Genomic DNA, 22,585 nt, shown 5'->3' with positions numbered 1-22,585 from the left:
GGCACACTCAGCAACACCTTTCTCTGGAAGCTATGGATCTGAGAGTGGTCAGCCCTCTGACATTGTCTTTGCAGTGGCAACAAAGTCTGAGTTAAAAGGGGGTTCAATTCAACTGTGTTTTTACTCTTTTTCACATTTGTGAGAGAAGACAAAACCTGAAGAAGCTCTGCTGTTGGGCTCATAGCTGATGCCTCCTTTCTCGTTGCAAAGGGCAACAGTTCTAAGAAGTCTGAGCAAAAATGGTTCCCTCCACACTGTCATTTAAAACAACAAGGAACAAATGCATGTTGTAGACACCACTTCTGTCCTTTAGATGAATGCCTGGCACTTGTCAATCTGATGTGAAGCTCAAGGATGGCCAGCAATGAGCACAAACAGAGGCTGCTTCCTCTGGACCTCCACCATGGAAAACTGAGTGCAGGTCTGATAGAAGTATTGAGCTGATTGGAGAAATATTTTTAGGTCAAATCCTAACTGTCTGCAAGAAATTAAAGACCAAAAAGGTGGCTGTTGGAAACCAACCTGACTTGCACTGCTATCTTGTGTAGTGAGTAATTGAAAAAACCACCAACCAACAACTGAAAAAGAAAAAAAATCCCAACAACCCAGAACCAGAAGGCAAAAGGAAGGTAACAGTAGCAGGAGAGAGTGTTGGAGATTCCGTGAGCTCCATTCCCAGCTGCCTGTCGTGAGTCTGAGAAGGCTCGGGTGGCTCACAGGAATGAAATCCTGCAGGTCTGTGGAGATGACATACCCATCTGCTGCAGACCAGAAGATGATTCTGACACAGCTCATTACGTTTCTATTTCTGATTACGTCCATTGTTGGATTTAATGAATAAGTGATGTTTTGAACTGATAAAAACCCTGCAGCACATTTCCCATTTTATGTTGTGATGAACAAGCCAAGAGATTCAGACAAGCTGTAAAAGGCCTTTAACATATGATTTCAGACTTATTTCAAAGTGGGAGGTGCTTCTCAGAACTAACTTGAAAGTTTCTCTCACTTCCACCCCCAAAGTGGAGATAAGATTTCCACAGACTAAGCAGTGTTATCTCTAAAACAAGGCAGCAGCTGCTACCAACACTGTTGGTAGTTCATTATCACAGGGAAATATAATGTATAATGAAATGTAAAAATGGTGATTAACTATTTCACTGCTAATCCTTTTAGAGACAAAATACTCCTTTTGTTTATCCCACAGTGTGCATCTTCCTCCTTCTTCTCCTTGCATACCCAAGGCCGACCTGTCCCACACCCACCTGCTTACGTTTCCAGGCTTGATCCTCACACCTTTGATCATGCAATTATGGGCTCCCCATAGGAAACCACTTGCTACACCAAAATCAGGGAATGTGAGACCAGCATAAAAAAAAGAAGTGAAACATCAAAATAAATCTTTCTGGGGACTGTCACAAGAGTGGTGCAATTCATTTTTGCATTAAATTTATTAAAAGTCTTCCATCAAAAGGTAAACAAAGCTGCCACAAAACTTCTCTTCTGATTTAGCATGTTGGTGTCAAAGACTGTCACTCCTTCATTGCACAGTGTGGTTCACCTTGCAGTAGATTACATAACAGCTCAGTAGAGTTAGAAAAACACAGGTCTGAAAACACTTACTAGCTCATACTCATAAATGTTTTGGGTTTTTTTCAAAAGCTCAACAGTAGGTGCTCTTTTCTGTGCCTCAGAGACAAAGAAAAATGAAGTCATAACAGACCTCAGACAGACTTTTATGAGTCTAAAGGCCAAAAGTAATGTCTGGCACAGATTATTTAACTGGACTAAAGGGGAAATTAATTCCCTCTGAGGCAGGGATTTTGATTTACCATTTCCTTAAGGCCTTTGGTAGAATTGGGAGCACGAGAGCCTGGTCTGATATGTGATGCCACAGGAGGTTTTGCACTCTCACATCTTGGCAGGACAGGCTGACCATTGTGGATAGGGCTTTTCCTGCCTGTCAGAAAGAACAGAAACAGACTTTACCCCATAAAGGACCTCTCTGGGATTTTGGTCATGGCTTGGTGTCCCTCTGTCCCTCCTTTGTAGAATCCATTTTCCCAAGATAATACCAAGCCCTGGAAAAGGAGCAAAACCCAACAATAATTCAGACAAGATGAAAGTGCTGCTGGTAGTTTGTAAAAAACTCTGAAGGAAGAAGGAGAGGGTGCCTTTCCCTATTCCCAAGGAAACATGTCCATGACTGAGGAAGGCACTTTTGTGTTCTGATTGCTTCTGAAGTCTGCAGAGGTTTCATTGTTTTTCCTTATGCATATGTGCCTGCTTCCCTGTAAGTGTGGTCTTCCCACAGCCACCTTCCCTACCCTGACTCCAAGGGGACTTATGGGGGTGTGTTAATGCCACTCTGCAGCAGCCAGGATTGGACACTGATGGGAAAATCTATATAAAACAAGTAACCGAACACTTCCAAAGGTAATGACGTCTGTGTGTGATTACTTGTTTGGCTGCACTGGCTGAAGCTGTAGCTGCTAACTCAGCAGTCTGTAAGTAGACACTATTGTCTTTTCTGTGAATCCTGGCTGCGATTCAGGATGTTAATATCTAGAGAGCTATAGGAGGCTTGGATCCCATCTATCAGGAACCACCTCTCTCTCCACATACAGTTACAGGAGCAAGACTGGGGTGATGATCTTGCTGACAGTTCCCTAGTTTAGCAATGAGTGGCAGGCTTTTGTTGGGGAGATCTGTACCGAGTCCATTATTTATTAAGCTATCACTTAGGATCCAGAACGGGCGTATTTGTTTGTAAGGAAGTCTGTAAAAATCTTGATGGCTGTTCTAACATATGTTTATGCATCAGAGTCAATGCTAGGGGGATGCTTTCTTTTTAAATTAGGAACAAAATATCCCCTAAAAGCAAAATATCTGGACATGTTGTTATATTCTTTCCCCAACACTTACAGCAGCACTGGGAAAACACCCCAGCCAAGCTGACAGGCAGCCAAATATAATTTATGGCTTGTTTTAAAGTGATTTGTTGACTTCATGAAAGGCCCTGTCAAAAAGAACAGTCCCCTGAGTCCTAACGATGATAACACTTATATTGCATCAGCGCTGAAAAACTCTTGGATAACAGTGAACCTACCCTGAGAAATCTTTTTAAAGTGCCTGAACATTGGATTTTCTGAAAAGAAATTAAACCCAAGCTATTGTTTCATAGTTCATTTCATTTTTCTTCATTCTTTGTTCATCTTATTTTCCACTGATTGGAATACTCTCTTGGTAGCATGAAAATAGTTTCCCTTATTCCAGTTAATTAAAAATAAAGATGTGTGTTGTTTAAAGGAGATGCTGCTAACAAGGACACATGTTTAATTTCTCTTACTTGCAGTGTTGAATTTGCCAGTGATATCAACATGTTTGTGTCTGCATCAGTCTGAGCCAGAGCAGGACACTCCTGAGTCTCCTATCAGCTGCATTTCTCCTCTCTGTGTCTCACTGAAGCAAAGGGCAACCCCCACGTGCTGTTTGTGCCTCTGCTGTTCAGAGCTCCCTCACCCAAGGGCAAGATGCACGTCCCCTGCTGTATCTGACCTGCATCTTGGGGAGCTTCCAGCCACCAGACCCTGGCTCCTCTGCCACTGCCCTCCTCGTCCTTGCCCCATGACCACGCTGCTGGGGCAGCCTTGCCTCTGCCTGGCCGTGAGAACAGCGAACACAGCTGCAAAAGACCATCTGCTTCCTAAGGCCTTCCTCCTCATATTTTTTAACAGTCTTATCTCCACTAAGTTCAATAGTGTTGTTTCATTGGTCAGAGTTCTTCCTGGTGGAAATATAGTGCTTTGGTCACAATATTGGCTTTTAAATCTTGCTAAATTTGATGTGTTTTCTCTTGTCTCCCCCCTGTCTTTACCTGAACCTGCACCCTAGATTTACTGTCCAGCAGCTCTGCAAGTATGCCATTAATCCTGACTACTTTTCTGTAGGTCTTACTTGGTGTTGCTGAATATTAGGAGAGCGAAATTCTAGCTTACAGATAAAACAATATCACAGGAAGAATTATAAATATGTTCTTGTCCAAGCACATAACAATGAGTGAGCCTGACTGTGACAGTTTGGATCTCTGGTTTCCTCCCACCACCGTGGGAAAAGGAAGCTGCTTCTGTGCTTACACAGCAGTGATTGCCTTCTAGATCTGGGTGGTGAAGCGGGGCTCAGCCCCTCCTGGGCCCTGCCAGCTCCGGGGGCACCGGGGCGCCGCAGCTCCCGCTCTGCCGCCCGGCATCGGCGTGTGAGCGGGCCGGGCGCAGCCTCCGCAGCCACACGGGCCAGGAGGGACCCGGCCCTAGCAGAGAACATCGACAGCGCTCAGATAGCTTAGGGAAGGAGGCGGAATTCTTGCAAACTGCTGTGATTTCGAGTGTGGGAGATTAGTCCAAGGCCTGATAGAAACTCCAGCAAAGCAGACGCACAAGCCCCATGACCTTCAGTAGGGTGTTTTCTTGATCGGCTTTGGGTCTTTTGTGAAACTAAAAGGAAACAATTGGATTCAAAATGACAAGTCTTTTTCCTTCATTTTAGGAAAACACAGAAAAAAATTCAAATCCATTTTGTGGAGAGAAAAAAAGAAAAGTATTTTAAGGCAGAATATATGTTTTTGTACAATTTCCCGTGGAGAAGAACTCCTAGTATTAATTAATGAGCCAAAACTAGAACCATTGAAACAAGTGAGAGCTCTGTCATTTACTTCAGGCTGAGCAGGTTTTCATACACGTCATAAACAATCACAGTAATTTTCTTTTACCATCTAAACAGTGGCAGTGCTGTGCAACCCATATGGCAAGGTTCTTGTTTTCTCTGAACAAAGTAGATCTTGCTTCTTTTATTGGTAGGTACAGCTGGGCAGAAGGTGTGTTGCATAGTTTGATGTCTGTGGAACCAGAAAAGAACATTGTGTTTTTGGTCCTGCAGAAAAATATTCAGTGTTGGGTTTTTTTCCCTCTCTTGGAGGTAAATTTTTTCTAGCTGTTGAGGGGGCAAAGTTGGTGTTGGTGTTGCTTCCAAAGGTTATTTCTTGACATTCATATTTCACAGGAAGGATACTGTGGTTAATGTGTGGTTGCAGTTCTGGAAAGTGGCAATACAAATTACAATCTGTGATTCTATATTTTATTGTCTCACCAATATCCATGTTGGATCTGCACAGATTGGAAGTAAAAATATTGTAGGAAACTTTAAAAACATTTTATAACTCTCAGTGGAAATTCACCTTGACCCTAGGAATGTCAAACTATGACCCTGGCCAAAGCATCACAGTGATGAAAATCCTAGTACAATTTATTTAATAATTCTCTTGATGATCAAAGTACCAGATTACATTTATTTCATCCATTATGGTTTGTGAAGAGGAATGGAATTGTGCAGAAAACTTTTATTATCACTAAAATTGTACCTCCGACTTGCAACTACATCTTTTTATGTAGTAGCATTCAATATATTGAGGTGTGGAATTGGATTTCTGAACTTGCAGTCCACTCTTGAAACTGGTATAGGAATTGTGGCACAGGGAAGCATTTCCCATAATCAAACCTTTGGTGATGCCCAGATATGAAGGTGCCTTTGGTGTGCAGGATATTCTTAAGAACCATTTTTTTCCATGCAACAGCCAGTTAAACTTGTTTGAAAGAGCCTTGCTAGGCCAGAACATCAGACACTACGTTCCAGTCACAGTTCTCCCATCAGCTGCTAGCCTAAACTTATCTCTTTGGTCCTGTGCAATTCAGCAAAGGTTAAAGCATACAAACAGCTCAATGGGCTCACTTTACCTTTGTTTTGAAATAATAAAGTCTCTTTAATTTAAGAGGTAGATAATGGTTTTGCTTGAGAGAGTCAGGTGGCTGAAGCCAAACGTGCTGAGTGGATTCAGATTGGACATTAGGAAGAAATTCTTCAGAAAAAGGGTGATTAGCTATAGGAATGGACTGCCCAGGGAGGTGGTGTAGTCACCGTCCCTGGAGCTGTTTAAGGAAAGACTGGATGTGGCACTTAGCTGACAGGGTGGTGATCGGTCACAGGTTGGATTCGATGATCTCAGAGATCTTTTCCAACCTAACTGATCTGTGTTCCCGTGAATTGCCTGGGCTCACCAAGGGAGAGCAGTAGGCGGTATGGCCAGCGCTCCTAGGGGAGCTCACAGGGACAGAGATAACGGGGGCTTGAACCGGAGGACAAGGCAGGAGCTCCGGGTGTCTGACAGGCAGGCCACCGAGTTCAAACATGACGCAATCTCAGAGACTGCTAAACATTTTTTTCTTCTTGTTACAGGCGTTTTTTGTGAATCCTGAGCTCACGCCTCCCTGCTGACAGTCTCTCTCACAGGCAGCAAAGGGGAGGGGGGGCGTTCGCGGCCTTCCCGGGAAGGTCTAGCGGGGCCTTCCCTTCTCCCGGAGCCGCCCCTCGCCCGCAGCTCCTACCCGTGGCGGTGGCGGTGGCCTCGGCCCCGCGCTCCCTCCCTCTTTCCCTCAGCCAGCGGAGCTCCGCCCGGCGGCCCCGCTCTGCCTACCTGGAGCCACCTCTATGGTGCGGGGCGGAGCCGGGCGGCGGGGGCGGCGCGGCGGGACGGGCGCCCGAGCCGGCGGCTGCAGCGACTCCCCTTTGTGTCTGGAGCCGCCCGTGCTGTTGGGGCGGGCGGGCGAGAGGGGGCGCGGGCGGCGGAGCTCCGGCCCTCGCTCGGCTCCCGCCCGCAGCCGGCGGCGGGCAGGGGAAGGAGGCGGAGCGGCCCCTCGCCGGCGAGCCCGGCACGGGGGGAGGAAGGCGCTGGCAGCGCGGAGAGGCCGAGCGGAGACCGGCGTGAGGAGGCCGGGCTAGGCTGCCCAGCGCTGTGGAAACTCGGGGCGGGAGGCGGAGGAGGGGAAGGCCCTTCGCCCGCGGAGAGCAGCTGGGTGAGCTCGCAGCTGGAGCCGCCGAGGAGGGGCCTCGCCGCCCCGGGCCCCACCTTTGTCGGGGTGGCCGGGGGTGGCGTCGGTGCTGCGGCGGGGGCCGGGGCAGCGCGGAAGAGCCCGCCCGGCGCGGGAGGCAGATGGGCCGGGATGCAGCCGCAGCCCTCGCCGTGAGAACAGGGGGCCTCGCCGCCGCCTTACCCGGAGCGTGAGGCAGCGAGGAGTGGCGGCCAGAGGACAGAGACCTTTGCCGGGATGGGACGCGCCGCCGCCGTGAGCCCCTAGCTCGCTCTCCGTGCCCCGGCCAGCCCGCAGGGCCCGCACTGACTGACACCGCTGTGGGCGCGTCTGGATATGTTCCCTTCCCAACCGGGCGCTTTCTTCGATGTCGTGAAGCTGCGTGGGAAATAGCCCGGTTCCCAGCGGGGTCGGGAGCGTGCCGCCGTCCTCCCCGGCGGGGGAGATGCCTCGGGGCTGGGAGGCAGAGCCAGGCGCTTCCCCCGTGTCCGCTGAGCGCTGCCGGCTCCCGAGGCATGCAGGCAGGCGGCTGTAATGGAGTAAGAGCGAAGACGGCTCCTCTCATCTGCTATTTGCCCTTTCAGACGGGATTGTAAACCGAGAGAGTTAAGGAAGGCTGTGCGAAAGCAGGAGGATTTTCCTCTCTTCGGGGTTTGGTTTTTTTTTTTACCCCCTTTTTTTTCTCCTGCCGGCTCGAACCGTGGTTTGCCCAGGTATGCCTGCCTCACTGCAGCACCTTGTGCTGGTGCTCCTGCTCTCCAGTGCCACCCTGCTGCTCGGCACTGCGGCTGGTGAGTAGCCACTGGGTGTAACGAACTGGCCATTTTGGCAGCGGGAAGGGGGTGGGGTCCGCTGGTATTTGGGCACATCTGTGCCTCCTTACAAAGTGGTGTGCATCTATTTCAGCGGCGAAGCCTGATAAAAGTTTTGAAATCCTGATACGTTGAGTGTCTCGGAGAATAAAATCTGCTTTATTGTGTAAATGAGCTCGACCTGCACTCAGTAAGAATGCTTTGCTTAGATCTGCATCTCTTGTCTAATAACTTACTTCAGTTTTGGAAATATATATAATCTTTTTGTTTTGCATACCTCGCCCTTTGTAAGGTAATGCAGGAATTTTTAATATATATTTTAATCGTCAGCAGAGCTGTGCCTGTTTTGCTGTGGGATCTTCGGGCACAGCCATTTTTAATTTTATCAGCATCGGTGCTTCTCGGGGCCTCACACATGTGCTGTAGTTTTGTAACAGAATTACTGTAATGTGTATTTTTTTTCCATTGGAGAGATTTAAAGCAAATACGGAGCTATTTCTTTTGTTACTTGTGATTATAGAACACAAAAAAACCCACTCTTTAGGAATGCTGAAAGGTCCTGAAGAGTACCCTTTTTTTATAACAAGAAGTTGGAAGCAGAAATGCTAAGAGCATCCTTTCTCATATATTTGGACACTCTAGTCCTATTTTTAATTGTGTTTGGAAGCTCAGTGTTAGATATGCGGGGTGTTGGAAAAGAGATGTGTGTTGGTCTGGCATCCTTTGCTTTTCTGTCACGGTGACAGATTAACATGTTGGAGCCTTCGAGTGTAACCCAGCTTTGTTAGGCAGCAATACCAATTGTTCTTGCAGTATGCATTTTCCTGCACTTTTGGAAGACTCCTACGACTTTTCTGTCGTTTTACTGATCAGGATCCAATCTGCAGTGCTTGCTTTTCTTCGTGATATTTTGTAACCTTCTGGATATAGCTCATAAGCGAATCTTCAGAGGAAAATTGCTGAATCTCGCTAAGATGACCCAACAAGCTGATGGTGGTTTCCATGTTATATTTCAGTGAGGTCTTAAAATTAATTTGTCAAAGTTGAAGATACTTGGTGTCATGATTAGGAAAATCCTGTAAATGACACTTGTTTAGGCAGTTTCTACATCTCTCTGACTGGATAGTCCCTGATTTTCTTGCTTCTGCTTACTAAGAGGTCTCTTTCAGGAAGATTCGTAAATAAAAAGCTTGATGTTCCCTGTATCATCCTGACCTTTGACTGCCATTATTTTAGATGGATGTCTGCAGCGTCTCTCTGTGGTTGTTTCTGAGGAGTGTTTTTGGTTTATTCCCCTCTTTTTTTTTCCTGGGAGAAGGGACTTCTGAAGGTCAAAAATCTTGGTATTAAGGCACATATGAACCAAGAATGCTCAGCATCTCAATTTTTCTTTCAAATGTATTTTTTAAAGAAGTGTAGGCTTTTGTTTTTGCCTTTTTTGAAAACTTCAGTGAGTTGGTAATTTCTGTGCCCTGATGAAGAAGGGTTACTGAAGGAGCAAGTACAGATTTGTACCGGGCCAAGGGCTGGGCAGGTGCTGTAAGAACCTATTTGCACGGTTTACCCAATTCACTTCAATTCTGAACTGGCAACAGCATTCCCAGTATTTCAGTTCTGCCTTTTTAAAAGGGTCTTAATGATGCCAGCTTGGTTGGTTGTTTTTGAATAGGAACCTATTTTCCCAATGTGATTTATTTCTTAATTGTGAAATTTTAACAATTCACATATTAAAAAAACTTAGTCATAATCCTCTGTAAAAGTAATTACATGGGTGATTTGAGCTTTAGTTAAGGAAGCTAATGGCTGATTTGAAGTTTACACTGCATTTCAGAAAAAAATGTCTATACATGGGGAAGCTACACTAATGTGTAATTCTGCCCTTTTATGTTCATGAAAGAGCCAATACTCTTTCTTCTCTTCCCCTCCCCCAAAGTATGAACTGTATGCTCCCATCCAAGTGAAAGTGCTGCCTTTGTAGCTTTGAAACCCCTATTAATTCTTTCTCCTGATTAGTGAACAGATACAATATCTCGGCAGTGTATAGAATTGAGTGCCTATAAATGCAGAATCATGACATCAGAGGGAAAGTATTCTGATAACAGGTTTTTAAGTTTCTGTCTGGAGTAGAATATCTGGACCTCTCTGGGGAGAGCTCCACAAAGACCTGGGCTTAGTATGGACAGCAAAGGGAAGATAAAACGATGAATAAAGAAGATGACACAAGAAATCTTACCGTGGGGTTGTAGATGATAGTTCCACTCATAATCTGAAATATGAACGAAGCAAGAAGGTAGTTTTCCCTTCCCCTTTCTAATTGAAGATATAATAAAGAACTAGCTCTAGATGCAGAAATATTTGCTGAATATTAGGAGGAGAATATTACTGGCTTCCTCCATAAAATACAGATCTTAAGAGTTATCTGATAAGTCTGCATTTAAATAATGAATTAGTCTTTGTAAAGAGAAACACTTTAGTGAGGACGTTTTACTGACAGCAGTCTTGGGTAGAGGTTTAAAAAGCAGTATTGGACAAAAATGGTTTGCAACACTTTGTTCTTTATTTTTCAAGTTATTTGAAATACTTATTTCTAAATCTTTTGTTTAGAACTATGAGCCATATATAAATATGTCTTTATATTGTAGAGGATTCTGGTGTGTTAATCATGAGGGTTTCTGCCTGAAGAGGTGATTGATTGGTGAGCCTTTGAGCTGTTCCCCAGTATTGCAAAAGAATTTTGTTTGGGTGTTCATATGGACCAGATATTAAAGATACAATCTTTCCTCATTTCACTTGCTTACGCTCTGTGATATGCAATGCTGAACCACTTTTCCTTCTGCATACATGTCCAGGGTAGACAGCATTCCATTGTCTAATGTGTAAATTATTTGCAGAAAGTATAAGGTGAAAATTAAAGCAAACAGAATATCCTTTTATCTTTGGGAATATTTTCATAATTCTCTATGTGGTTCAACAGGGTTGCAAAAATTAAAGTGTGAAAGGAATTGGATGGGGATTAAATTTTTTAAATGATAATTTTAATTATTAATTAAAATGAGTGAACTGAAGCATCTTTATCTATTTCTGTCTCGCTCGTTTACTGTAGTATCTCAACATAATTTGTCTGAAATGTGAATTGGGTGAAATGAGGAATAATCTCCTTTGGATATTCAACTCAGTTCTTCTAATTCAGTGTTTCAGATTAGTAACTGACCCTGTGTATCTTGCATATTAAAGAGTGGGGTTTTTTTTAAACTTATCTACACCCCAATTTCTACTTATGTACAAGAGCTACACCCATTGTTTATGTTTTTTTTTTAAATGTAACCTAAAAATTCTGTTTATTTTTCTGTTTGTGTTGAGAGCTGTCTCAGAAATCTTAGCCTGGGAAATGGCAGCCAGGCTGTTGGCTTGAGGTGCACACTGGTATGCCTGAAGGATAACCACAGCACAGGTGCAACCTGGACACCAGGCTGGGGCTTCATAGGCTGTGTGCTTGTGTAAAGAAATTGTGTAGCTGTGAAAGCCCAGGGTTCTGCACAGAGCCATTCACCCTGCTGGGAAGAGCCTTTTTTCCATTAGGTAAATCAGCCTCTATGAGACTCTGTGATATTTTAACTCAGGTGCTTCCAGTTCCCAAGCAAACTTCAGTACTGGGGTACTGCACTGTGCAGTGACGGCACAGCCTGTGAGGAAATGGAAGCTGTGCTCATCTGGTGGCCGAGGAACCCAAATTTCAAGCCCTGAGACATTACACAGATACCTTGCTCCAGTGTGAATGGTCTTACCCATTAGACAGTTGGCTCGACTGGCTGCCTATCCTTCTCTGATGAAGGCAGGTCAACCTCACTTCACCCTGGACAAAGAGGGAAGCATAACTGTATTTCATAAAATTATTCCTACAGTGGAGTTTGTTGAAGTGGTTGTTTTGATGGCATCTCCCCAGCACTTATTACAAATTTCTGTAAAAAAAAAAAAAAATTGTCGACTTCTACATTGTTGTTTCCCTTCCTTTCTTTATTTCATTAAGTATTTATCAGTAGTTTGTATAGTCAGTGGCATTGTTTCCTTGGCAGATACCATCTTCCTCTGCCTTTCTCACTGAAGAGACAAGAAAGTTATATTGGGTTCTTCAGAAATGTTTTATGCCTAACAACAGAGTGCTTGGTGCTGGAGTTGCATTGTGTTTGGGCTCAGTCTGGCTGTGCTATGAATATGTGCTGTCATTTTCTGGGCAGAATATAACTTTATAGCCAGGGCTGTGAGCTGAGTGTAAAGTTTCATTTGGAACAAAATGTTTATGCCCTGAATAAAACAGGCTGGGTGATGATTTAGGTTGGGTAGGACTGGAATCTGTGCATAGCTTACAGGCAGTAACTATTAATTTTATTGAGATTGTAGACTTAGTGGAGCTACTCACTGCTTGATTTTGAATTTAAGAATAAGTGAAATACAGGAACTGTTCCCCAAAAGACTAACATTTCAGTATGCAAACTGATTTTCTGCAGTGTGGATTTTACAGTGTTTTGTTTTGGGGTTTTTTGTGGGTTTTTTTTTTGGTTGATTGTTTTTTACTTATTTGTGGTTTTTGGTGGTGTAGTTTTTTTGTGTTTTTTCCCCTCTTTTTTTTTTCTGAAGCATAAGTTCCCAGAAGCACAAAGCTGGAAGTTGTTTCCCTGTTTCCTCCATGATCTGGTTGTGTAAGTACAGATAATAATGTCTGTCTGACATCTCTAAAATCTCCAATGAAGAGGGATTTCACAGCCTGTCTAGGTAGTCTGGCCTGTTACAGTGCTTAATTATCATGCTTTTCATAATGCAGCAGTAGTAGATTTTTTGCCTCTTTTATAATGCAAGATTGTTTAAGATATGCCATAATTAATATGTGGCAATACACCTGAAAATGTAGTGTAGTGTACATACACAGGCATTTGCCAGGGAATATCAGTTTAGATAAGTTCAAGTGTTTAAGCTTAATGTCTTGACCTTGGCTACAGTAATTTCTGATGAAAACCTTGAGTTGACCATCAGTGCTTTAAAATGCAATTTTGCTGTTTTAAAAAACTTGGAGAACTGTGCTCTTCCCAAAATATCGATTCCTGATAATGCCTTCCTGACTCGAGATGTCTGTTAAGGTGTTGACTGCAGAGCCGGGAGCTGGGCTGAGCCGCTGAGAATCTGATAGGAGAGGTCAGTCAGGGGGTGTGCTGAGCAGGAAGAAGGGCTAGGACAGGAGAGATTTGAAAGAATGAAGGATTGGGTCTGGTTTGCTGTGGGATGAGAACCAAGGTGTCTTAGACAGCCAGACAGAGATAGTGTCTGAACATTTGTCAGACTTGCTTGGAGAATGAGTGGAATGAACCTTTTACACTGGGAAGGGAAGAGAAAGGTATAGGTAGCAGTTTGGAAGATTTCTGTTCTTTCTTGTGAGAATGAATGGGACACAGAGTCATTCAGATGATGCCTTTACCCTTCTCTTTCTCTCTGTCTTTCCCTCCTCTTGCCTCTTTTTCCTCTGTCTTTTGGGTGGTGATGGCATTTTGTTTCAAGTCACTGGGATGTGTCAGTTTTGTCAGTTGTCTTACTGAGTTTGCATCGAAACATGTGTTCTGTTTTGAACTGTAAATGTGTCTACTTTTTGCATCTCTCAGTACTCTGTATTCTCTCTTTAGTTTATTACTTCTGTGAAAGGAAGGAAAAATAGGCATTATGGACCCACAAGACTGTCTTTGACATCTGTGAACCCTTCTGTCTCCACCTCTAACTCCGTAATCTGCTAGCCAATTTCAACCATATGTGAAAGATGAGAAAAGTCTCAAGAGATTAATTTGCTACCATTTTCATGAAAAATTAGGAACTGAATAGAGTAATAGGGGAAACAGTTCCAAGGTAGAGGTTTTTCAAGGGAAAAGAGGAGCATAACTCAGCCCAGGATGTAAGTGTTGGTGAATACACTGCTCTGGACTATGCACAGAATATTTTGTTTCCTGTTCACTTGGCAGGCTGTAGGAGATCTGGAGGAGAATGAGGGATCCCTTCTGTGGGAGATGTGGGAGTTGGCTAAGAAGTATGGGAGAAAAGTCACATTTCTAGGCAATTAGTTTGCTGCTTGTGGAACAACTGGTGTTTCTGAGACAATGTAGTAGCCAATTTTTTTGACTGAACTTGCAAAACAATGCCCAAATAATTTTACTGAATGCCTATCATCCATTTATGAACTTCACAGTGTGTATGAGTAACTTAAATGGTATGCATTGTTTTTCACACTTTCAAAACTGCGTTTTGCTGATTGTCCTGTCTGTATGCTGTAGTTCAGATATCCCACACATCAAAAGCTTCCTTATGATCTTCTTTTCAACAGTGCTGTAACCCAGGCTTTTCCAGTGGTCCCTTTGAATGCTTTTGTAATGCGTATATTTATACTTGCTTCAATCCGTGAAGTTTATGAGAAGTAGTTTTAATATTTGTTTCAGCAGGAGTAATGGGAAGGTATGCACTGTCACCTTCCGGGCTGGAATAAGTGGCAGACAGTGGCATTGGCAGTGGTACAGGGAACCTTGCATTACCTTGCCCACCTGCCACTAACAAGTCGGTACAGAAGCTCTTACTATTATGTTCAGCCAAAAGCTGACATTTATGCTGCTTCTTCTATTACATATCCTTTGAGTATTCTGAGTTGTAAGCAGGATGGGTGTAAGAAAAGACGGGTAAGAGGCTTTTTTGGTTTTCTTTGGTGGTGGTGAGATGGCTGTATGTATGATCGTAGGTCACGTATGTTAATTGGGCTCCTTAGATTATACATTAGAGAACGCAGCACTTAATTAATATCAAAGTGCTGGGTGGTGGCAGTGTCATCTCAAGCTCATCATTCTTAGCATGAAGTGCACTTCCCTCTGCATAAGTCACAAAGGTCAGGTTTACCTGGTGTGAGAAGCTTTAATGTAGTTCAGGTACAAGAACAACTGACTAAACATGATCTACTGCTCTTGCTTTTGCCTTATGATACTTCCTCAGTATGGTTTGGTTTCTGTTAAAAATAAAACATTTTATTTCTACAATTAAATCAGCAGATACTTGATAAAAGACTCCTAGACCATCCATGTTGAAGAACCTTAATTAGATTTTTCCAAGAACTAAAATTAATCCACAATCCTTTGTTAGACTTTACAAAATTGTATCAGGAAAAATAGTGGGTTGTGGTACCATTAAAGCTATTTTCTCTAGTAATGATTATATTAAATAAACGATCTCACAGCAGTATGCTTAGTAATCCACTGTAAAAAAATGCTTGCTTTTGTTAGTGATGGAGGGGTTCTGTTGTAGTCAGATTGTTGCTGAATGTACTTGAAAATTAGTGCTTCCTTCTGATGCTGTCCTTCAGAGAGAAGTCAGTGAAGCTGATTTCTTTGGGAGGCTCAGTGTTCCTATACCTTCCAAGCTGCAAAAATCTTGGTGTGGACATATTTTTTGCAGAAGATAATGTGCTGCATGCTGTGAATTTTTATCAGTTCTTTTATTTGTTTAAAACCTAAACACTAGAAATTGTTTTTCTATATTTATTTGTAGAGAAGGGACTTAGCTGAAAATTAAGATGTTTTAAACTAGAAATTTTAATTATATTTACCTGTCTGAGATATGAATGGTATGTAAAACCAATATAGTAAGGTGAAGACAACTAAGGTTGTAGTAGGAAAATTGTAGCAGCTGTCTTTTTACTTAGACAGTGGCACTGCCATATAAATGCAAAGCAGGCACCTAGCCCAAGAAGAAGCTTTCTGTATTAAAATAATTTCAGTTGCAATCAGAGAAGGATAAAAGGAACCCTGTAATGAAGTTCGTCTGGATGCCACCACGGTGTTGGTTTCTTATGTTTGCATGTTTGAAGTTCTTTTCCTTTATTTCTGGCTGTGATGGCCCAGGCCGGGGGGCTGCAGCCGGAGCAGCTGCCACAGCGAAATAGCCGGGCGGGCGCGGGCCGTGCGGCTGTAACCGGAGCCCGGGGCACACGCTCCTGCCGCCCGGGCTGCTGCAGAACGACTCGGCTCGGCTGAGAAGTGGAAGAACTCGTTCCAGCCTTCTGTGCTATTCTTACTCGGCTCTGCAGGCAGGGATGAATGACTCAGTGAATTTAAATGAGCGAAAGAAGATGTGGAAACAGTACGCTAAATCATTCCTCATGCCCACTGCGGCATTATTTGGATCTCTGTAAACTTTTTTATATAGAAAATATGCAAATTCTCAATTCTAATGTGTATGACACAGATACAGTGAAGATGAATTGTAAAACATACATGTGTGTATGGGTGTGTGTGTGTCTGTGTGTATCGTTGCATGCTCATTATGTTACCAAAATTCCAGCCTACCAGTATGTTCTGCTGCTAAAACCTAATATTTTAATATTAGCAAAATTTACTCTTTGCATGGCATTCTTAATTTCCAAAAAGTCCTCATAAATGGCTTATTTTGCGGGACAGGTAAACTTTACACTTATTAATTACATCCAGATTCTATCAGGACCTGTTAAATAATTTCTCTTTTAGTTATGCTAAAATGAATCTGACCTAATTAAATTTTAGTTAAATTTAATCTGTAGTAGTTAATGCTGTTGCAGCAGAACACAATTATTTGGTCACAGTGTTTTTTCATTGTTTTAGACAAGAATTTTGAATCTAGTAAATATTTTTCCTGATTTTTTCCATACAGACTTGAAAATAGCTAAAGTGGCAAATAGAGAGACTTTGTTTGCTTTTATTGTTTCCTGTCAGAGAAATAGTACCATTAAGGAAGCTGTCAGCAAATTTAGCTTCCCTTATTTTAAGAAATACTGGAATAGAATGTTTCTGTGCAAAACAAGCCCCTAATTATTATTTTACTAATCTTTGTGTAGACTGCATAGCTACTTAAAACTGAAGATATATGGCCTTTGAGTACAGGCATACACAATCTAAATATGACATCACATAGTAAATTAATTTTAAAAATGGGGAGAAGGGGAGCTTGTTTAAAGTAAGGAACACTAGTGATACAGTAATAATATAGTAACTCAACTTTGTCGTTTCACTTGCAGAATGTAAGAATATTTTCTTCTCATTTTGCAATGTGCAGGGGAAAAACAATCAGTGAGGTCCTAAGACATTTGAATAATAAGTGATGCCGTAATATATGAGACTGGTAAGAATATTGTGAGCAGGAGTCACTGAGGAAATCTAGAGGCATTTAAGAGGGAATGTACTGAAAGGGATGTTGCATTGAGTTCTGTTGAGGAATGGAAGAGTTAAGTGTGGAAACAACTATTCAGATGTTACGTACTTTGAAGTAGTCATCAAAAGTCTTTCATCTTGAAGAAGTGAAGGTCTGCAAAAGGAAGCAAATATTGTCAAAGTGATATCATGGCCAGCAACTTGATTTTCTTGACTGGTTTTGGAAGAGTGGGAGAAGGGTTAGTAACAAAAGAGCTGAGCTGAGAACATAATAAAGCATGCAGAAAAATAAAGAATGGGCTTTTAATGTGGTATAAGCAAAACTAGGAACAGACTTGGTGATCCAATAACGAGGGAAGAAGATAGGTGGGAAAAAAAAAAGCTCTGCAGTTGATTAAGGTTCTCATTAAACACCAGGAGACCCATTGTGAAGAAGAGTGAATTGTGTGTAGCACCAGGGCAACGTGCATTGTCCTCTCACTCCTGGATGCCCTGTTTCAGAAGGAAGCTTGCACTGGCTAAGTGAGAAGGCATCTGAAATTGCCAGTAAATCCAGAATGTGCCCTAGAATTCTGTCTGAACTGCACTGTGTGTAGCCAGTGCTCATGATAATAGCAGCAACAGGTTTTTGTTTGACCTGAAAAGAAACCGATAAAAAGCAAAATTTTAACTTTCAAAGAATATTTTAAAAAAGTTTTTATGTGGCATATAATGTAAAAATTTACAGAACCTTTTTACAGAGAGCCTGAATAATCCGCAGTTGTACTAACTGAAATAAGAATTTGCTTAAAATCTCAACCTTTTTTATGTCTTTGTCTTTTTGATTATGAGTAATCTTCCATTAATTTGTTGTTACATATTCGTGAATACCAGTGCTTAATTTAAGTGATTGAAAGGCTATGGAGGTTTCCATACAGTACCTGTGTTTTAGTGTTGCTTTACTAGAGCAAGGTGAGATATGGCTTCTCTTTGGTACTGGTTTAATGTATTTGTTGTGCATATGGTATCTTTTCTGCTAAGTTCAAATCTTAAAATGTAGTTAAATCCATAGTTTTCAGACATCAGAAATCAATATACATTTAACAACATTGTTGTATATCACTTCGTCTTCCTGCAATATGTTCATGCATATAATGCAAAAGAAAAACCCAAAGACATCAACAGCCTTTAGACAGGCTGAAGACCCCTTGAAGATAAATCAGGATAATTTTACATACTGAACTTTTTTACTGTACCAAGTAACCTGTCTTCTGTATCTTTGCTGCGGGGGAAATGAACATTTATGTGAATGTTCTCTATTTAAATGGAAATTTAATAAGTCACTTTTCCCTTTCTGTGCTGATGTGATGCCAGTTTTCATGTTTTTGTGTTCATGCTATAAGCTTAAACCCGGAATCACTTTGGGACAATGAAGTCCAGTACAGTTATATTCTATTTCCAGATGCTTATTGTATGCAAGATGCTGGTGTAATCCCACAAGCCTTTTTAGTATTCCTGTGTTCTGAATACTTTATTCATTTGTACATATTTATAGGCAGCTCTTTGAACTTGACAGAGGTTTTGGAGATCAGGCATTTTATTGAGACTGCCAGGAAACACAGAGAACTAAGCCTATTGCAATATCCTGGCTTCCCCAGATAAAACTAGACATCCTGGCTGGATGTTTACCAGTGTTATTACAGAAGAAGGTATTTGTGTCTTGATTCTTTCCTAGATTTGTCCATCTTTCTCCACCCTTGGTTTTGTTATCCTTTTTAGGATGGTTAGAATAAGCATGTCACGAATTTACCTTTATGTTACCGACATGTGCTTTCAACATGTAACTGCAACCAGCTAGTTTAAAATGTAGGAATACCACAAACAAACAGTTATTGCATTTAGCTGAAATATTTAATAGCACGGGAGGATGACGTATGCGATGGAATCCGATAGTAAATTCCTTTGTGGCAATTACATAAAGCAGTTTGTTTCAGTGCTTAATTGATAACATGCAGCTTGCTTCACTTCCGTGAGGTGTGGGAATACGAGGTGCAGAGGTAACTGCATTCCATCAAGTCTCAGTCTAGACAGGCACGAGAGCATCATTCATCCTGTAGCAAACAAGGCAGGCTAATCACCTTCTTAAAAGTGACCTTGCAGCTGAAGAATGTGCTGTGGTGGGCACACAGAAAGGCAACTGGAGAGCTCAGTGCCATCACCAGCAGTACAGGTCCTGGAGTTGAGGATCTCACCTGAAAGGATGCAATCAGAATTGCAGAATGCTGGCTCCTCCTCATTTTATAGGGGTGGTGGTTTTTGAAAGAAATGGCTTAATGAATTGCTGTACAGTTAATTATGTTTGATTGAAGGAAAAGCTTATTATCTAGTTGAGGTGGGAGGAAGTTTGAAGTGCACTTTTATAGCAATAAGTATTAGAAAGCACTAGTAGAAACTCAGCTCCCTTTAATTGAAGAGTAACAGAGCAAGCTTTGACTTTTTCAAACAGCATTTACAGGAAAAGGGCTTTCAGATTGTATTTTATTTATGAAAGTGGATGGTGTCTGCTTCTAAGGCATAGCAAAATTAAGAGGTAAGTGTGATGTAGCACAAAGTGAGCCCTGTTTAAGTATTTCTGCTGGATTTGGTAGCAGAATCTACGTAGACACTACCAGAATTAGTTGAAGAGGACTTAGGAGTGGAAAAATGTGGGAGCTATTGAGGAAAGTGTGGAAAGGTATTTTCAGGTTTTCTTGGTTATGTGAGGACAAACAGTTAATAGCAGATGCCCCTAACAGCACAGAATGCACAAAGTGTGAGATGCACCATGACAGCTTGAGGATAATTGTTAAGAACTCCTAACAAAGAGATGTAAAGGAAGAGGGTGAGTTCAGATGGAAACTAGTTTGCCAGCTGCTGTGCTTTGATTGACTCTGTGCATGTTCCTAACCTGTGGTAAGTGTTAAGACAGCTCTTGGAAAGAAACTGTAAGTATGCAGATGCTGAGTTACTGTAGGATAAATTAAGTAAATTAACACTGTTTCATATTTTATGTTATCTGACTTTGTAAACATCCTTCCTTCTCCTTTGTCAGTTGTTCTGCTTGAGCAGGAGATTGTAATCCTGCAGATTAAGATCCAAGTGGAGCATTTAAAGAAGGGAAGATGCAAATGTTTTAGCAGAGAATGAGCACCGTTCTGTAGTTTTGTTTTCACTCACAAAATCAAAATTACCTAAAGCCAGAGCATTATAAATAAACATGAAATTAGTCATATAAACCCCTAAACTATCATTATAGCAACTATCTGACCTTAATTCAGATGCTTTGTGCATAACTATGATGGTTTTTATGAGGTGTTTGTCTCTACAGGATATTTGCCTCATTTGATGAAAAAGGGGTAATTTCAAGGCCTTGCAGGGAATAGACTTTCACAGCTGCACACTCTCCTGCTTCTCTCTACCCCATGGATGTTATACCCTCCAGCTCAGAGGTGGTTATTTATGTGTGCTTCTTGCTTGATTTCTTAAATTTCACTTATTGCCCTTATTTCAGTTATTGTAGAAAGACATTTTTATTTCCACTCGAACATTGCTGTTTTATGTGTTTCTTCTCTTTAATGAAAAGGAACTAGTTGTATCATGTTGCCAGAAAGAGATCTTTGATAAGTGCTCAGATCAACTTGTGTGCATAAAGGAAGTGCAAGAGACTGAAGTTTACTCTTCCCTAGAGGAATGCTTAGCTTCTCTGACTCTTCTGGTATGCTTTCAAAAAGTAAGGCTCCTTTATTTTTCTACTTTTATTGTCTTGCAGAACGCAGACTCTGAGACTCTTAATTGACAGATCCACTGTGGATGTATAATTTGTTCTGGGGAGATGCTGCTGGGTGAGATTAGAGGCAGTGTAGGACAGTCTTTGCCTACCTAAACTTGGCTCAGTATAGCCCACAAGAGGTGGCTCACCTACAAAACTTCTTTTAAACATGCATGAGCTTGAGTGAGTAATTAAGGAAGTGATTTCAGATATATATTTAAATAATGCTTTCAGAAGAATCATAAGAAGCTTCGGTTAAGATCTGGGGAGAGGGGGCAGTTAAGGTAAAATTGTGTGAAGGGTTATTCTAGTCCTTGAGGAAGATACAGGTTCCATGCCACAGATTTCAAAACTATTTCTGTTATGGTGCATTTTATTAAAAGGTTCCAGGACTTTAGAGAGGCAAACTGGTAATATAATTTGTCACTGCGTAGACAAAAACCAAAATTATTCTCAGCATTGTCAACTCTTGTGTGGCAGGGGAAAATGGGTGTGAGAGTTCAAAAAGAAAATGATCATGCTCTCTTGGAGATCTGTATCTAGTCATTAGTGTGATAGCGGATACCTTGCAGTTCTGCTAGATTTATTTTGAATTTTCATCTTTGTGTTGGGATTGTATTGTGCAAGACTGATGAGATCAGTCTTTAGAAATTAGCTTAGAAGTGCTGCAGCCTTTGCTTGCTCTGCCCTTCCTATCCTTCCGGTTTTTATTCACCAAATGTATACAAATGTGAACACAAATAGTGTCTTCGTCTCAAATGTCTCCATCTGAGGACAAAGACAGAGTTCCTTTCTCATGTCCCATACTTGGCGTATGGTAGCATTTATCTAGTTCTGTTAAGGACTGCAGAAGACTTGTTTAGCAGTGCTGTCTGTCTCTACAGATTCCTGTACTGGAGTTTAATTGTCCCAAGTGCAAATGATCACACCAAGTAGCAGTGCTTGAGCAGCACAATCAGAATCTGTAGTAGTTTGTGTGAGGTCTGCATTCCCTTTTGCAGTTACTTACACAGCAGCTCAAATCTGGATCCCCTGGCTGGCCTCAGGGCCCTACCTAATTCAGGCTTGCTATTTCTGTGTGGGACAGAAATAGATACACTCAAAGGTAAAGTTTCCTGCTGCTCTTCAGGGCAGAAGTTGGTTTGGAAGCAGTATCTGGCTTTTGCTTTAAACCTGTGGCAGTATTGAAGAGAGTGCATAGTTGCAAGCTGCAAGCCCTGATATTTTGTAAAAACAGCTGAGAGAAAAGGAAATAGTAGTTCTGGCTGCCGTGTAAGATGAAGAAAGGAAATGGGAGCCTCCCTTAAGTGCAGCCACTAAGAAGGATAGTTAAAAATAGCTTCTTTTCCCCTCTAAACAATTGTCTAAGTTGCCATAAATCTTGTTTTTTCTTGGGATGTGGAGACAAGTCTCATTCCCTGGGTGCTCTGTTCCGAAACCCCAGTTGAGTTTTGAGAACTTGCTTTGCGCACATTGATTATTGCAGTACAGATGTTTAAAAGGAAAAAAACAAATGCTGACACCCAATTGTGTGATTGTAATGAGCAAAAGCATGACAGTACTTAAAAAATGCATACACAGTGGAAGGGAGTAGGCCCACAGTGAGATGAAGTATGCTGTTGCTTAGTGTGCCACCAGCAAAGAGGAACACATACCTGGTTTGCTGCCTTGGAGTGCATTGTCATCCACTTCACCATCCTTCCATTACAATCCCAAAGGGATGGATTTTTTGAGATTTATCATGGTAGAAAGCTGGTTGTGGTAGCTTTGTAGTCAGTAAAGCTTCTCTCAGAGAGGAAAGTTTTGAAAAGTGGCAGCTTTATTGCAAAATATACAACTATTAGAGATGGTAATTATAAAAGGAAACTTTTG

At 41.9% G+C, this 22,585-nt stretch overlaps 2 protein-coding genes across 3 annotated transcripts in view; one reads left to right on the top strand and one right to left on the bottom strand.

Annotated features, from left to right (window-relative positions):
* Nucleotides 1-1,639: 1,639 nt before the first annotated feature.
* LOC137477288 (basic salivary proline-rich protein 1-like) lies at nt 1,640-7,482 on the bottom strand. Of its 2 annotated transcripts, none has more exons than XM_068196193.1 (2): nt 6,524-7,482; nt 1,640-1,957 (listed from the first exon to the last, which is right to left on the bottom strand). In XM_068196193.1, exons 1-2 carry the CDS (start codon nt 7,480-7,482, stop codon nt 1,909-1,911), a joined length of 1,008 nt encoding a protein of 335 aa, XP_068052294.1. In that variant the 3' UTR covers nt 1,640-1,908. The 2 variants fall into 2 exon arrangements, with proteins under 2 accessions (XP_068052294.1, XP_068052293.1); XM_068196192.1 differs by lacking the exon at nt 1,640-1,957 and adding an exon at nt 4,686-4,891.
* A 93-nt stretch (nt 7,483-7,575) lies between these two features.
* Nucleotides 7,576-22,585, top strand: part of BMPR2 (bone morphogenetic protein receptor type 2) — a 105,578-nt gene continuing 90,568 nt past the window's right edge. Inside the window, exon 1 of the mRNA XM_068196183.1 lies at nt 7,576-7,708. Coding sequence (XP_068052284.1) covers nt 7,633-7,708 — 76 coding nt within the window. The 5' untranslated portion in view covers nt 7,576-7,632. The remainder of the gene's footprint in view (nt 7,709-22,585) is intronic.

The sequence above is a fragment of the Anomalospiza imberbis genome, chromosome 7 (assembly GCF_031753505.1).
Source record: "Anomalospiza imberbis isolate Cuckoo-Finch-1a 21T00152 chromosome 7, ASM3175350v1, whole genome shotgun sequence".
In the NCBI taxonomy this organism is placed as follows: domain Eukaryota; kingdom Metazoa; phylum Chordata; class Aves; order Passeriformes; family Viduidae; genus Anomalospiza; species Anomalospiza imberbis.
Note: the sequence above shows the minus strand (reverse complement) of the source record. Positions and strands in the feature narration are given on the sequence as shown.

Coding starts and splice junctions, on each gene's coding strand:
- LOC137477288 (XM_068196192.1), bottom strand. CDS start 7,482: ATGAGAGGAGCCGTCTTCGCTCTTACTCCATTACAGCCGCCTGCCTGC. Junction 4,892..6,523: donor CACCATAGAGGTGGCTCCAG/GTAGGCAGAGCG, acceptor CTGGTTCCACAG/ACATCAAACTATGCAACACA.